This window comes from Melopsittacus undulatus, chromosome 6 (assembly GCF_012275295.1).
Source record: "Melopsittacus undulatus isolate bMelUnd1 chromosome 6, bMelUnd1.mat.Z, whole genome shotgun sequence".
Taxonomy (NCBI): domain Eukaryota; kingdom Metazoa; phylum Chordata; class Aves; order Psittaciformes; family Psittaculidae; genus Melopsittacus; species Melopsittacus undulatus.
Window position 1 is genome coordinate 84,356,528 of NC_047532.1, and position 17,571 is coordinate 84,374,098.

The 17,571-nt window shown below is 40.8% G+C and overlaps 1 protein-coding gene across 3 annotated transcripts in view; it reads left to right on the top strand.

The window, feature by feature from the left end:
- The window catches only part of IL1RAPL2 (interleukin 1 receptor accessory protein like 2), a 344,758-nt gene extending 327,747 nt beyond the window's left edge, over positions 1-17,011 (top strand). For 2 of the 3 annotated variants that reach the window (XM_034064325.1, XM_034064326.1), the window contains 3 exons: positions 2,016-2,159; positions 4,542-4,712; positions 13,667-17,011. In XM_034064325.1, the coding sequence (XP_033920216.1) occupies positions 2,016-2,159; positions 4,542-4,712; positions 13,667-14,364 (1,013 nt within the window). In that variant the 3' untranslated portion in view covers positions 14,365-17,011. Of the gene's footprint in view, positions 1-2,015; positions 2,160-4,541; positions 4,713-11,677; positions 12,432-13,666 lie in introns of those variants that run through there. The other variant, XM_034064327.1, reaches the window with a different exon arrangement.
- Positions 17,012-17,571: the final 560 nt, after the last annotated feature.

Below are 17,571 nucleotides of genomic sequence, written 5' to 3' on the forward strand. Positions count from 1 at the left end.
GAGAGATTAAATAGCTATTATAATAGACTTTTTCCATCTATTAGTCCATGACTTCTTACCAGAGAGACATCAGAGATGCTGTAAACTGGGAATAGCTTGACATCTGATGTTAATTATTGAAATCAGAGGCATGATGAGACAAGAACAACCCCAGAAGATACAACTAATTTGCTTTTTATATTGAAAATGACACAAATGACATACCAGTAATTTTTTTCTGACCTAAGTTTTAGGAGTGTAAAGATGACAAAAACTGTCTCACCTGCAATATAGTTTTGACATTTGCACATTGTAATTTTCACAGCAGCAAATATCTTCATAATGTCTTAACTCATATAGGCTGCTAGAGGTAGCTGTTGTCAAATGGTTCTTTTCTGTCTTTGGTGGCTAAGAGATACAACAAATACTGTGTTCAGGGGACATTCCAGACTAAAATGCAACACTGTTAAAGTTGGTGTCTTACATCAGGTAGAGTCCTAGACTGGTATGCAAGTTGTTTAATCCCATTTGGGAATTGGCTCGCTGAATGACCTTGAGCATGTTCTTTCCCTTCTCTGTGCCTCTGTTTCCCCAGCTGTAAAAGATGGGTAATTGGGTTTGGATGAATTAGTGAAGCTCTTTGAGGCAGACTGCCTGTGATGTTTCCTAACGAAAGCATCCCAGTGGGAAATTTTAACTAGCACGGGTTCCCATCAAAGTACAATGTGTCCTAAACAAACATGTTAGAATTAAACTTGGCTAGGGATGTGAAAGATAACAAGAAGGGATTCTATAGGTACATTGCAAATAAAAGGCAGACTATGGACAAGGTGGGCCCTTTCCAGAAGCTGTCAGGAGAACTGCCTAACCTGGGTTTGGAGAAGGCTGAGGTTTTTAATGACTTCTTTGGCTCAGTCTTCACTGGCAAATGCTCTGACCACACCACCCAAGTCTTGGAAGGCTGAGGAAGGCAGACACAGGGACTGTGAGAATTAAGATCTTAGGCCCACTGTAGGAGAGGATCTGGTTCAAGACCATCTTAAGAACCTGAATGTACACAAGTCCATGGGCCCTGATGAAATCCATCTGCGGGTCCTGAAGGGGCTGGAAAATGAAGATGCTAAGCCACTGGCCATCATATTTGAAAACTCGTGGCAGACAGGTGAAGTTCCTGACAGCTGGAAAAAGGGAAATATAACCCCCATTTTCAAGAAGCGGAAAATGGATGACCCAGGGAATTACAGACCAGTCAGTCTCACCTCTGTGCCTGGCAACATCTGGGAGCAGATTCTCCTGGAAGGCATGCTAGGGCACATGAAAAACAACAAGGTGCTTGGTGACAGCCAGCAGGGCTTCACTAGGGGGAAATCCTGACTGACCAAATTGGTGGCCTTCTATGATGGGGCTGATGGACGTGAGTAGAGCAGTTGATGTCATCTACCTGGACTTGTGCAGAGTGATCAACACTGTCCCACACAACATCCTTGTCTCTAAATTGGACAGACATCAATTTGATAGGTGGACCACTCAGTGGATAAAGAACTGGCTGGATGGCCACACGCAGAGTTGTGGTCAATGGCTCAATGTCCGACTAGACAACAGCCTCCCACATGGTGTTTAGATGTATGTTTAGAGTATCTATTATGAGTAGAGTATTTAGAGTATCTATATATTTAGAGTATCTATTCTCACATGCTGCATACAGCATTTGATGCACTCTGCCATACAGAAGTTTCCAACTCCACATGCTCATTAAAAGTTGATGCATCCTCTGTGTAAAATCACTACATAATTTTCTTGTAGAGGAATTATGATTATGGCCTCAAATGCATTCCAAATGGTGATTTCACATGGTCAGTAGATGGAGTAAATGGGTAAAGTTATGGAATTGGTAACGAATAAAAAAAGTAGGTGTCCTTGATGTTACAGTGGTTGTAATTGGAAGCTACACAATTTAATGTGGAATTGTACAGTGGGTTAGAGCAAATAAAGCTTGTAAAGATCATAACCTTTTTCTCTTTCCTTGCTAATTTTAGATTTGATCTACAAAATAGAGCTTGCTGGAGGACTGGGAGCCATCCTTCTTCTGCTTATTTTGCTTGTGACCATCTATAAGTGTTACAACATAGAGTTAATGCTGTTCTACAGGCAGAACTTTGGAGGAGACGAAGCAGCTGATGGTAAGCAGTTGCTCAGGAAACTCAAGATATGCAATGGAAATGTTTCATAGATCCAAAGTGCTGAAACTTGTAGGTTGAAATTAACACCTAGAGATACCTGTTGCCAGTTTAAGTTCAAACTACCAAGCCTCAGCAGTGTAAAGCAGTGCGTAATTTTAGTACTATTGTAGCTTTGTTTCCCATTCTGATCCTGCAGAATGGAAGATGGAGGCAGAATGTTACTGAAGTCCAAGTGTTATCGGGGATGTCTCTTTCTGCTTACAGGGGTTGAAGTGGGAACATACAGAGCTCCCATGAGCAGTCAGCTGTATAGATGCAATTGCAGGGTCATCTTCCATTTATACACGTATTTCTTTAAAACAGAAGATTTGGAGCTTAACAGATTTGCTTTATTCTTATGGATAATACCCTATGTAAGCAATGCTGGATGCTTTCACTTCCTGTATTGTGTGTAGCATTGTTATTAAGGAGAATGATGCTACAGATTAAGCAAAGCCATTTGGAAAATGGCTTCAAACAGTGCTGCACCCAAAGCATATGGAGCAAGCAGTGGGAGGCATGGATAGGTCCTTCTGCTATGCCCTGTGTATGTAAAGCTTGTGAAGAGGGAGTTGAGGCTGTAGAGGTGTAACACAAGTGTACAGGCTCACACAAGCCTGTGGTAACTGTTTCTGTGGATATTTTGCTTATTTATATTGTGAATTGAGGTAACTGGAGAAGGCAGTTATACCCACACAGCTGGAAGGGGCAGGAAGCTCAGGGACTGCTTGCACACAATATAACCAGGCATGTCAGTGCTTTGGGGTTGGCTTTGCTGCCTTTGCAGTGATGTTTTCTGCCTGGATCACTTAATAGTTGGCTGCTCTTAAAGGGTTTTGGCCTTTTTGGACAGGGTAGCAGGTTTGGACAGGCCTCCAAAGCTGACTTTGCTGTTTGTTCTTCTGTCATCTTTCCATCAGTAACAGTGCTGTTGATTTCAGGGAGGTATCAGCAAGCCAGGTGGACATCAGCTATGGTGACACTGGCCAAATTGCCTTCACATGCTTTGTAGCTCTGACCCTCATGGATCTGGCTTTGCATCAAGAGTTATAAGAAAGTAATCACAGTCCAAGGTCATCAAGGCAGCATTCTATTATGAACAGCTATTTTTCTTTTTATTAGAACACATTGAGGATTTTTAACTGCTTTAATTATCTTTCATGGGTGTTATTCTTCATAGATAATTTGTACTTGGCAATCCTCTATTCATGCAGTTTTGTTCTCACAGCGTTAACTATTTGATTTTCCATTGTATGTAAAAAGTGGCAGCTGTGCTTTTCCCTGGGCACTGAATTGCTGAAGGTTGACTTTTTCAGTATACTGTTATTCATTACTGCAGAGGAAGAGCAAAGAGAAATGTCACTAAGACCGTCTGATCCCAGCATGGATCCCAAGCTCAATAGTGGTGTCACTTCTGTTCCTGGCATAGCAGCCAGCTCTTAGCTCCATGTTTCAAATGCAGGGAGCTGGAGACAAGCCCTAGTGCAGTGCAGGAGGATGATGAGGAGGAGATGGTGTTTCCCTTTCTAGCCAAACCGGTGTGTTGCAGCCTTGCTGTCCTCATGTGGTGTTACCTGGGTCCCCTCTGTCACACACTGCCTGCCTCCACTTTATGATGAGGCTTTGTCTCCACCCATGAGCTGCAGGCAGAATGGAGGGGCAATTTTCCCCCTGCACTCCTTTTACTCTTTCTCTCATATTGTCAGCTCCTAAGTATTTAAAATGTTCTGGACCAAATGACCTCTAGAATTATGGTGTTGGTTTTAAAAACTACAAGATTTTCTGAGGATATATATATATATATATATATATATATATATATATATATATATGCTTTGGACTAATTATTTGTATTTGGCATTGATTTCTGCATAATCAGTATCCATTTAAGTCCTGTCTTTTCTCACAATCACTCATGCAAGAAAGGTTTTTGCTCACAACTTTACAAGTTTTCCAGGTTCAGAAACCTTTCCAAGCTCAAAGCTTCCACATAACCACAGCACTCTTGAGGCATGGGAGTTGAAAGATTCCCATCAGCAGTATGTAAGGGATTAAAATGAAAAGTTCCAGCTTTAGGATTTATAGCAACATTTTGCCCATGGTCTGTTCAGATGAGAACTGTGTCTGCTGACCACGTGGAGCAGTTACTAACTCGCTCAATGAGCAGAATAAAGCTGAAAGGACATCCTTTGTTTGGACCTGAAAATGTCTCTGTGGAAACTAGATTATATATTGTGAAAAGTCACAGTTTTGTTGGGAAATGTTTGATCATTTCAAAGAATAATATGATTTCCCTGTATTTTAGTGCTCTTGCAGGCTGAACATGAATTTGTTTTCTTGCAGACAACAAGGAATATGATGCATATCTTTCATACACCAAAGTGGATCCTGACGCGTTAGATTGTGATAATAATGAAGAGGAGCAGTTTGCACTTGAAATCCTGCCGGATGTTCTAGAAAAGCACTATGGATATAAGCTCTTCATTCCGGATAGGGACCTGATTCCTAGTGGAAGTAGGTATTTCTGACCTTACAGTTTTAATTCTCTCAGATGTGTCATGAAAGCCTGGACTGTGTGATAAGTACTAGATAGGGGAAACCTCTCTTTGTGAAGATGTGAGGATTGGAAAGGTTACTTTAGTACTACAAATATGAGCTCTAGGTGAGAGCTTGTTCCTGCACCAGTGAAATCAGAGGGAACTGCCATTAATTGCAGTGGAGGCAGAAGCTGCACCTTCCTACAGAGAAGGCCGGTGTGCTACAAGCAATACTGTAGTCCAAAATCTCTACATCAGACACAGGTAGCTAAGCAGGAAACTTCCAAAGAAGATTTTCTAGTCTGTTTTATCGTTGGAAATTGGATTCTTTCTTTTTTTCCCCAGTAACTATTTGCTTGTCTACAGCAGCTTCACAGGTAAAAGTCATCCTTCCCATAGGCTTCTGGTTTTTATCCTAATTGTGAAGTCTCGTAAATAGCTACAGTAGTTCTTCAGTTAATGGTATAGGTGCAAGGTTTTCATTAGAGTTTTGACCAAGTGTTGCGTTTCTGAGCAGTGTTGGTATTGTGTAAATAATTGGTATGTGTGATACCAGTTCTTCAGAGGACTGTGTACAGCTTAGTGATCCGAAGCTATTTTCCATGCTGATCGTGAAATACCGTTGTCCATTTCAAATCAGTTTGGCTGACATGGCTGAAGATGCAGCAACTCCTTTGGATGGCTGCACCAACAGTTAATGCCTTTCTAGCTGTAGTTACAGCGTCTCTTCTTCCAGATTCATTTTTGGACAAGTGGTGGTGATTTTGAATGCTCAGTATGTTTGCTTTAATATCACATTTATTTGAAATGCTACCCTTGTGAAAAATAAGCTTTTTTAACAAATTCTGTGTAAATCACTTCCGTGAAAAATTACTAGAAAAGAATACAAACTTCTCTCTGTATAATGCTACTGTATAGGAAATAAGACTAGGAAAACAAAGCAGTGGCCATACTGAAGCAGGTATCCCCAAAGATGAAACAACTAGAACATGGCTGTGTTAGCAACCTGCCTGCCAAAGGACTTGAAACTGCTGCCTTGCTGCTGCAAACCCCAGTCAGAGAAGTCAGAGCCTAGGCAGAGATCACACAAAGTCCTGTGTAGAGGCTTGAATTTATCCTGTGCATTTGCATCTCCTAGGTTAGAGCTGCTTCCCTTACTCCTTTTGCTCTACCCCTGCAAGGTCTGAAGTTTACTCCCTTAGAGACATGTTATAGAATGGGGACTTGGCTTATAGACGCCTTCTGTACAAGCAAGTAGGTTTAGATATTATTAAGTGAAAATAGATCTTTCTGTGTCAAAAATCACACAACTGTTATAAACAGTTATTTCATATCCAGCAATATAGCAGAGTTATACATAGCAATTATACAAGTGAATTAAGGAGCTGAAAACTAGCCCTTCAGTGATAACTATACCAAAGCACAGCCTAATCTGAAATGGGACTCTTCTTCCCAATTGCTGTAGCAGACAGTATGGTATTTCATTTTTGTCTATTTCTGTCAGTCAGACACTCAGCAAATACTTGTCATCACTTTGGGTATTCATTAAACCTCTCCTGAAAATGTAGGGTACCTGAAAATGTCACTTCTCATTTATGAACATTCACGGTTTTAATACCTCCTTTTTCCTCTCAAGCTCACTTCTTCAGTGTTATGAAAGGGCCTGATTCTAACACATGGAACTTCAAGAACGCTTAATCAGATATAATGACAATGGAGAATAAAATGTGGAACTGAAATGAGTGTGATTTGCATACTTTAGCTTTGAAAAAGATACAGGAGGAGGCACTTTATTTTCAAGGGGCAAGAGGGAGATGAGATGGAAGGATGGGAAGACTCAGACTCCTGTATCTGTAAGCTCTCCATTTGCTCTGGACAAGTGGAATGTGGCTGTGTTCTGCCTAAAACACCCCAGTCTTACAAGGTCTTGCAGTGCTTAGTGAAGGAAACAGTGTGATGTGGTGTGGACCTGCTAGACACTTCAGAGGTAAATATAATGTATTTTAGAGTGACTGTCTCAAAAAGTGGCAGATATGACAAATTATATAGCTCTTTGGGGTAGATTCTGGTAGAAAAACGAGGGTTTGATCGCAGTTTTCTCTTTATTTTAGGAAATAATCTCTTTTCACACGTAGTGGATTTCCTTGTATTTTGGCATAAATTTCAGCATAATATGATGCTTTCCACCTCTCTGTTTTGATGTGTTTCCTTCTATATTTTAGGAACTTCAATGTGTGCCATTCCACTAGTAGAGCAAATTAGGTGTGTTTTGTAAGTCTGGTTGTTTCATATAATCTCTGCAATGTTAAGGTGCTGCCACAGGAGGGTGTGCATTATTGTGCTTAGTTCCTTGCATGAAGCAATACATACAGCTCCTACTTGGATTTGAGAGCAAGCAAAAATAGATTTGTTAGAAAGGATTCCATTAACTTTCTTGCACACTTCTCTGAACAAACTAAAAAGCTGGTTTCAGAAAAATTAGGGACAAGTTTGGTTAAGTTTTTGTCCACTTGGTGCATTTCTGACCTCTGGGGACAAGCTATGTTAGATTCTGCATGTTCCCATATAGCCAAGGGAGAGATTACAGACAGATATGCCTTAGCCAGGACACACACCCCAGCAATGAGCTCCTTCACACTGCATATCTGAGCTCTGCATTTCAGCTCTGCACTGAGAAAGATCTGTTTTAGGGATGCCCATGGAGCAGCTGCTGCTGTCCCTCTGTAGGAGGACAGAGGTGATGGATGGAGGGGCTGAGACCTCCTCTGCACCGTTGGGAAGCATCCATAGTTCAGGTCAGATGAGGCTGAGTCATGTTTTGCAGTAGGTGTTTGTTTCTGTTCCCTGCCAGGATAGAAATGTTATCCCAGTGGAGCATTTGGTCCTAGTGGGTAAACCACCATGAAGGGTTCCAAGGGCCTTGGTGGGGCCAGCAAGGACTCTTGGTGCTGCCTGAGCGAGACCAAGTTTGTAACCCAGGATTTCAGCTGCATGTAATAGAAGGTACCATAACTGCTGTTCTTTCTTCAAGAATATTCTTTGGTCTTAACAGAGTGAGAGTTGTTCATTCTGTCAAAGCTGATAGCACATACACCTTTCTGCCTAGGTAACTAAAGCATAATTGAGCATCAGCCTGGAGTCTGTGGTCCCTAAGATACAGTTGCAGTTGTTACTAAAGTTTCTTAGTTGTCAGGTTTTCCACCCTATTAGTTTTCAGGGCTTTTTTAACAAACCCTTTCCTTGAGAGCAAATGTTCTCAAGCCCTGTGAGCCTTTTAATTCAGTTTTAGGAGATCTGAGGAGACTGAATAGATGAGGTTGGGGAGGAATAAGAATAGTTATGTTTTCACCTGAGCCATTTTCTGCCTTGCTAAGGATGATGTGTCTGCAGAGAAAAAGATCTGTTTGCACTTAACTCTTCTAAATTTGGGACTACATTAGAGGAAGATATTCTCTCACATAGCTCCTGCAAATGATTTTAAACTCTGAAAGTGAAGAGGTCAAAACTGCCAAGCTGGATGTTTAATACCAGCCATACAAATCTATTAGAGCATCATCTAGCTGCTCTCTAAAGTATCTGTGCATTTGATCTTGACAGGGTTGAAAAAACACCAACAGTTCACTCCAGTTCAGCCCAGGGTGTAGTGTTCAGGCACTGAAAAGAACAATGGAGACAGGATGAAAATCGTTGCTTTTACCTGAAAAATGAAAGGGTGTCTGCACAAGGGGAGAGCACCTCAGGCATGGGATAAAAAACACCCAACAGTCAATATTGTTCTGGCACTTTGTAGTTTTGTCTGCCCATCTGTGTGGGGTTTGCCTGGTGAATTCCAGCTTCTTGGATTTCTGGGTGATGAAAACGCAGTTGGACTATGTGCCTGGGGTTCCCAAGGAGCCTTAATGAGGTATGAGGCACCATTTATGTGGAATGGGAATAGAGTACCCAGCTCCACACACTCCTTTCAGAAGTCCCTGCTTGCCTGCTCTATATGAATCTTACACATCATGCCAGGCATGGGTGAAGGTAGCAGGGATAAAAAGGAATGACAGTTGAAAGTGGAACAAGTATGAACACACCACAATGGCTGCTGACCATCCAGGTGGTCAGGGAGTTAGAGCACACAGTATAAAAGAAGAGCCCAAAAGAACTGTATCTTTTGAAGAGAAGACAGAGACAAAGCCAAGGAGGAATCTTATTATTGTCTTTCCAGTGGAGAGCACAACGATGAAGACAGACTCTTCTCAGAGGTGCACAGTTGTTGACAAGAGGGCACAGGTACCAGCTGCAACACTGAAAATTCCATTTAAACATTAGGAAAATCTTCCTCAACATGGGACAGGTCAGACACTGGAACAGAACCCAGAGACACTGAGGATAAACCCTGGAGATCTTCAGAACTGTACTGGACAAGGCCCTTAGCAGTTTTAGCTACTCCTGCTTTGGGTAGGATACTGACCTGGAGACCTCCAGAGCCCCCTTCTAACCTGGATGACTCTATGAATCTTTGATTCTAAATATCTAGCATCTTGATTCCCACATCTGTCACCAAACCAATTTCACCAGAATGACCCACTTGAGACACTTGAGTCTGCCAGGAGACATCCTCAGAGCCACTATCTTTTCCTTCTCCTTAATTCCTCCTTCCTTTGCCATGTCAAACACAAGTCTGGCAACACTTAAGGGAGTGATATGCTGAGAGGACACTGCATCGTGCTGAGCTGCATTACTTGTGCCTTCATGTTGAATTCATTAGCTGTCCCTTAGCTTATAGTGGGAGTGGGTTCTCTCTGGGAGGGGCCATCACTCTGTGCTTCAGCATTCCAGCTGCATTGCTATTCTGGCGTGAGCTAAAAGGAGCAACAGATAGTTAAGAAATTGTAAAAGCAAGACATGCATTCTTTTTTTGTTATAATAAAGTAATCTGAGTTAGGGCTTGGGAACCATTTGTTTAGGAAACCAGGACTGAATTATTCTTCTATAAATAACTTTCTCAATTGATAGTTGCCAAACACAAAAAGGCTGGTGCCAGGAACCAGCAAGTACGGGGTTGATGGCACTCTTTGGTTCTTGTGGTGCAACCATGCTTCCCAAAAGTATACATAGGACTTTATCTGATTTCTGGTGTTTCTCCATCAACTGCTTCTGCAAATCATCTGAGCCTGGTTAGTCAGTCGTTTCTTTGTGTGAGCAACTCTGTGTCCATGGTGTTCATTAATTTCCTTGCTCTTAGTCTACCTGCATATTAGGTTGATGGGTTTCCTTCCAGCCTGTGGTTAGTGTAGCTCAGTCAAGATTCAGGAGGCAGTTATGCATGATTTAATTGCAAATGGGATGCATGTCTTGGACATCTTCAGTGTTTCAAACTACATTTCAGCGTGTTGAAAGTGTTTGGTGAGCACGTATTTGCTGTCAGCTGATCTGTCTTCACTACTAAATGGCCACCATTCATAAACTATGTTTATGGGTCTAAAAGTTCCTGTTGTCCATTTCTCCCTGGAGAGTGCATTGGACATGGTGTAAGTTACTGATAGAAATACCTGTTAAGACCTTTTTTGTGCATTATTGCAAAACAGTGTTTCAATGAGGAAAAAGGGTCACGATTTAAAATGTTATTTTTTGGTACAACCAGGTGGGTTGACTCAGATGCTGACATTTGTTTTACATTCTAGTTTATGGTAAAATGCGATCTTTGGGAATCTAAAATTAATAATTCCATACTGATGTGTCAAGACTATTTGTTTCTCCCCTTACAATGAAATGTCATTGAAGTTGCCACCTCCTGCAGCAAAAGCAGATTTTCAGCAAAATGACATTTATCTGATGGAAATACATTGTCCTGGAATCTTACAGTTGATCCTAGTTAGTGTTGTCATTCCTGAAATCCCTGCTCAGTTTTTATCTTGAAACAGAGCCATTGCCTGACAGTTACTGCTTAGCTCACTGGGAAGGTGAAAACAACCCTTTCTGCATCCTACATTCCAATATAGATTGCTTGGATTGAATACCTTTGAATAGACTGAAAACTTAAGGCAGACAACTGGACCTGCTGTATTTTGAGCAGCCTCAAACTCTGAAGTAAAAGGAGAGGGGGTGATGGAAAGAATAAAGCTGAAATTGCCACAGACAGGAATCTGTCTCCCCCTGCTTTTCCTTAAAGAAATGCTTAGGTTGTGTGTATTGGACATGCTGTAGAATGCACCCCATGGAACCATGTACTCCAGGGAAGTTGTCACGTACTTGTAGCAGTAATCTAAGCTTACCGTTAGCAGTTAAACTGAAGTTAATTGGGAGTACTAAGTACTTCTGGACCAGACGGCTGGAAAATGTGTTTGCCTTTTCATTTGAGTTTCCAGTTTCCTGTAACACGGTGTATTTTATCCTCAGTGCACTAACAGAACCCCTACACATTGGTCACGTTCATCAGTGAACCAGCTGCAAACTTCGAAGGAGCACTGGTTGGTCATTTGCAAAGGTGCCTTTTGAGTTACCTGTAGAGAGAGCTCTAACTTGGTACAATATCCAGTAAGGTGGGCATTCCAAAGTACAGGAATGGCACAGAGGAGAGAAGCATCCCTCTGAGAAAATAGGGAACTTTTCCTATCTTCTTCCCACCTTACTCCCTGTTTGACTAAGGCGAAGTCTGGTGAGTTTCTGATTGAGATGGTATAATGGATTATTGCTGGGTTATTGCTATTGAAATTATTGGCACTAGATATTTGAAGAGATGAAAGTGACTGTTTGTTTTGTTGGATTATTTCAAGTGGATGCATATAGGATGTGCATGGCTGTGCTTAGCACTAACCTGGCTATGTGATACTGACCAGTACTGTATCCTGCAGAGAATTGACTTGCACATAGCAGTGTTCTGAGTTTTTTTGAAGGAGGGATGAATATGTCTCAGGAAAGATGCATGATAGTTTGTTGTTTTACTGTATCTTGCAGATTCAACCTCTAATGATGAAGCTTCCCACCTAAATTCTTTCTTTTTGGGAGCAGAAAGAAAGGAAGAAAATGAAGAGTCTGAGCTGTTGATACATTGGGATAATCTCTTTCCATTGTATTGAACATTTCTACCTTTCCTTAAGTTTTGTTTCACCAGTTCTGCTTATCATTTTCTCATTGTTGCTGATTCTCCCCCCTTTCCTCTGCCTCTCCCATGGATTTTAATGTTGAATCTTTTTCATTAATGAGTAACTATTTTACACAGAGCAATGTGGGGGTTTTCCTCATGAACTATTTTAAGGACAAAAACCCAACAAACAAACTGTAAATGCTGCATGATTAAAGAGTCATAAAACATTAACTCAAAGTCAGGATTGTTGCATAGACATTTGTAATGTATGTGTATGTCTTAAATTCTTGTGTGTCTGTGGGATGTTTGCAATTGCCTCTTTTTTCCATTTGTGAAAGAGATTCTTCTTGCTGCTAAGTGGTGAAATAAAACATCGGTAAAGGCAGATTTGGTGCTAACTATGCCTTCAGTCTCATGAAAAGAAGCTATTTCAGAATGTTTCTATTTTGTAGCTATTTACTTTGCTAGAAGTGGTGTGAATAAGCATGCTGTGGTATGGTGCCTGGGACTATAAAAATGAGTCACAGATGTTGATTAATGATGTTATCTGTAATTGTTGTTCCTGCTAGAGGGCAGTGTGTGTAAGAGAGGCCCTGCCCTGCGCTGAGTAAAGATCTGTTCTGTGCAGCTCTTGTGTCCAAGTCGTCATTTATAATACATGCTTCTCTTCTGTCGTCAGGCAGCACATTCTGAGTAGCATGGTCAAGAGGTTCATGTAGTTTTAAAAGCACCCAGTATCCTGTCTCTAAGCTTGCGATCATAACGTTGTGCAACCAGCGAACACTTTTCTGACCTTAGTGGGTTTTTTTCCAAGTGATTTCATTTTTATGGTCTTGACCCGAAACCCATTGAAATTTGTTGAAGTCTGTTCATTTGAATGGGTTTTGGGTCAGGTCTGTAAGTAGATCTCTTTCCCATCCTGTTCCATGGCAGACAAGTGTAATTGGCTTCTCTTCCCTACCAATCGTGGGTCAAGTGAAACTCAGGCATCCAAGTCCAACTGCAAGAGTATTTTGTAGTTCAGTAAGCTGACATCATGGAGCTACTGATGGGGCTCACATTTCTACTTACAGTGATTGTTTGCAACTATTTGGCACACATAAATAAAAGAAGAATGCTACTTTCTTTGTCACTGATGTCTCAACAAATAAACACCTCCAATATGTTTAAGTTTTCCATTTCTTCCTGTCACTTGTGAAGTTTCTGTTAATACCATGGGGTACATAGAAGCACAGGTTTGTGATATTAAAGCAGACCACTGGGCCACAAAGAATGATATTGTACTTCTGTGGTCAATACCTAAAGAGAAACGAGCTACTACCATGATGCTTCTATGCAACAGCACAATTTCTGCATGTGATGGGTTGTTTTCTTTTTGACTCTTGCAAGTTACAGTTCATACACCCTCCAGCACCCACATATCCTTGCATCTGACACACAAGAACTGCTTCCCAGAGTGTGCTTCCCTCAGTGATGGTAACCAGAGTTAATGTTAAAATTTACACAAGCTCTACATTGATCTTGACCTATATTTTTCCAGTAAGTGAACTGTGTATTTTTGGTCCCTAATGCATCTACATTGTTAGGATACTATGTAAATGTCATTCTGTTGTGATGAGAAGGGAAAAACAGTAAAGGATGGAGGGTGCTATTTAGGAGTTTTCTAGATGTACTTCATAAATAGAAATAGTTCTGATACACAGTTCTATTTTTGTTGGAGTATATTGTGAAATGCCCCTTGTCTTAAATGGTATGGAATAGTAAGCTGTAGGATTTTGTTATACTTGATTGCAAGCCTGATGTTTTGATACAATAGACTTCTTTATTCTTTACTCTTTCTCTCTTTCTATAATTTGTAGCCTACATTGAAGATCTCACAAGATGTGTTGAACAAAGCAGAAGACTCATTATCGTGTTAACTCCAGACTATGTTCTCAGGAGAGGATGGAGTATATTTGAGATGGAAAACAGACTTCATAATATGCTAGTCAGTGGAGAAATCAAAGTTATTTTGATTGAGTGTACTGAATTAAAAGGGAAAGTGAATTATCACGAAGTGGAATCTTTAAAGCACACCATCAAACTTCTCTCAGTGGTCAAGTGGAAAGGACCAAAAAGCAGCAAACTGAACTCTAAGTTTTGGAAGCGCCTAGTCTTTGAAATGCCAGGGAAGAAAAAGGAGGTGGTGTCTCGACATCAGGTCCTGGATTCTGCAGAGCAGGGCCTCTTTGGAGACCTCCAGACTGTACCCTCTCTTGCCGTCACAGGCACTTCTGCCACGTTGGTAGAATCGCGGGCTGATTTAGCTGATTGCCATCAAGCAGACTCTGTGCATATGAGACATTACTGCAGAGGATATGAATATGATGTGTCAGCAGCAACATTGCCAATAGCTTCCATAAGCAACCATCACACGTACTGTAACATACCTTTGACGCTACTAAATGGACAGCTACCTCTTAACACTGCCATGAAGGATCCCCAAGAGTTGCACAGGAGCAACCCATTGCTACCTTTATCAGCAAAGGAGCTTAGCTTCACCAGTGATATTTGGTAGTGAAGTCCGAACTCTTGAGATGCTTCATGACCACCATGAAGACACGTTTTTAAAGACCTTTGCCCTAACCCCATGGGGTGAAAAAGCACTCGAAGCAGCAGCACACTTGTTTGCTTTTCTACTTGAACTTTCTTGTTTACATTTACAGATTATGACCAAGGGGGCATTCTTTTGTAACTCGGTGATGTCCTTCCTGTCTTTTAATGTACAGTTTTATTGCTTCTTTACAAAGGAGGAGGGGGGTAGAAAATCCACAACCCATCATTTTACAGTAGGTTTACAATCTGGGATGGATAAAAGGTCACTGTGTATGATCTCCAACACCCATACATATTTAAGTAATCGTATTCGAAACACACAGAAGTTGTTGGGTTCTTCTTATAGACTTCAGTACAGGTTGAAATTCTAATCATGTAACAAAAAGGATTATCTCCTGCACAGACCACAAGAGGTGAATCATTCCCAAAAGGAAGGAGGATGAAACCTCCTGGTAACATTGTCTCGCAAATGCATTTTAGAAGATGACCAGCTGAAACAATGCAGATGAAGCTTTATCAGTAAAGTGCATAGTAACAGTTACTGCAGAATAAATCACCTGCTCACAGCAGCATCTCTTCATTTTATTACTGAGGCATGTTGTATTCCTAGTCAATGGTTAGCAATGTGGTTTTATTTAACAACTCACTAGTGTATTGGAGGATGTTTAGGAGGATTTTAAACACTTTTTCTGTCAATTATAGAGTATTTCACAATTTTTTGCAGATTTTTAATGCCTTTTTTTAACAGGTTAAGTAAAAAATTATCTGTCAGTCAATTCATTAATCTGAAATTTCTTAAGATCTCTTGAGCTCTTTTAAGATTTGTAGCAAAGACAATGTAATTTTACATAGGATTTTTTTCCCATTATCAGTAGTTACAGTTTGAAATTAACCTTTTTGTGAGAACATCAGCAATAGAAAATAATTATCACAGCAATATTCAGAGACAGAATGTTGAATTATTCAGGTTTACTGGTAATATGACTTCAATTTCAGTGATAATCACCCTAGAGAGTTCTCTGTCTGTGTTTATCTACCTGTCGGTTTATGTACCTTTTACATACAGCTGGAGCAGGAACGTTTCTGCTGTCTGTGCAACAAGAGAAAGGTGATGTTTTTAAGCAGCTGGTAAGGTCTTGCATCTCTCACTTACGTGAATGATCCCATCAGTCAAATAGGGCACTGCCATTTACTCTTCATGGGAGGCATTCTTGCTGCTTCTGGATGAGAAGTGTTATACACGTACTCAGCATCAGGCATTACTATCAGTGAGTTAAGTTTTCTTTTGACCAGTATGTCTCATTGAGACGTCCGTACTCAGTTGATTAAAGGTGGCAGAGTCAGACCATAGAGATAAGAGTATTCACAGAAATAGTGAAGACAGAAGCCAGTTTTGCAGGTTTTGGCACAGCTTTAATGAAACCACAGTAGACATGAGAGCTTTGTCTCAATGAGATCTGCTGTATCAAGTTCCCCAAAATGTTTTTATAGCAGGCAACCGTGCCTGTATTCCAGTGTGGTTTTAGCATTGTTCTATTTGATTGCATGAATAAAAGTTAGCACTCTGCACTCAGCTGCCTGTGGTTTCATCAGCAAACAAGTTTAGTAAATCCTTGATACGGTTCCTAAATTGCACCCGACAGCCAAATGGAAACAAACACTGACCTAAGACTTAAAAGTATCCAGAATTGGCCCAAGGACTATGAGAATGATCTCAAATGTGCAATAATTCATAGAGGTCAGAATTGTTCCATTGCTTCTTTCCCTTGTTCTTCAGTCTGTGCCCTCTTTACACCAGTCTAAGATTTTTATTAGGTTCTAAATAATAATGGTTCTCTTGCTTTTTTCCTAGCATTATTATGCCTTTGACACTAACACTGAAAATGGAAATCTAGAAAAGATATTAATTTATTACACAGTATAGAACTCTAACTCGCTCTTTTGTGAAGTTAAGTTCCGAACACATAGGTATTTAATATATGTATTTTTCTACCAAGAAAGTGATTTTACCTCCATTATAAATCTCTGTATTTCAACCTCCTCCCAGAAACTTACCAAATTTGCACTGTTTTCTAAGTGTTACAGACTGTGTTTACACTGGCTGTGTTCTTTAATGCAAAGTGTAATTTAAAGAAGGAAAAAAACCAAAACCCTAAAAGAAAACCCTGCATGAAAAGAGCTGCGTATGTTCAAATGAAAAGCTGTACTTCTCATTATTCTCCTTTCCACATTCCTCGAGAATCTGGTTAATTCACATAGAATGTTGAGTGAGATTTGAAACCTACTCGTTCTGTATGAAGCATGCAAACTCCAAAAGAAGAAAAACAAATACCTATGCAGGTTGGTCTGCTTATTTTATTTACAATGACTAAATATGGGTAGCAAGTTAATTTACCTGATGATAATATGTCTCTTAGAGCAGTAGCTATTCAAAAGCAAAATGCAGTCATGTTTGCATTGAGGTAATACGAAAAGAACAGTTCTTCTGTCATTTTGCAAAAGCACATGATGTGTCTGTATCAGTATCTTTTAGTTTTAGATGACAAGTCACAATCTGCTTTAAGATTTCAAAGTGTGTATTGAGTACTGCGACAATATATACATGAATCAGAACCCTTGTACCCCTCTGCTTGTAGTATGGGAATGGGACCTGAGCTCAGAGAGCCTCTCGTTGACTCGGTTTTGTGTAATAAGGGTGTGCCATGCTCGAGGTAGCACTTAAGGACTTGGAAAGATACTGTCAGACAGTGCAGTGCATCCGTCAGTGGGACTTGGGTGGCACAGAGACCAGGAGCTTGTCCCATGATGAAAATACACCCCAAGCATCTCCCCAGCGGGGTCAGTCCCTTCTGATGGCAGTGACAGCTGGGTCAGGGCCTTGGTGGCAAAAATGTGCTAGCTCATTCATGTGAAATAGAAACAGAAGGGCACAAGGGCATTTTGCATTCCTCTGACTCACCAAAGCCATGGATTTATAGGGGAAGAGGCCAGGGCACTGCCCTGGCGATGCTTGGTGCTGCCTCTCACTTGTGCAGCCCTTGCCAACCCTCAGGCTGTGCCCTCACAGTGACTAAATCACCAGCAGCAAACTTGCAGCCATGTGAGGCTTCTGCTTTGGGATGTTCATTTTGAAGGTGGTTTGTTATGGTGTTTGGAAACTGCTGTTTGT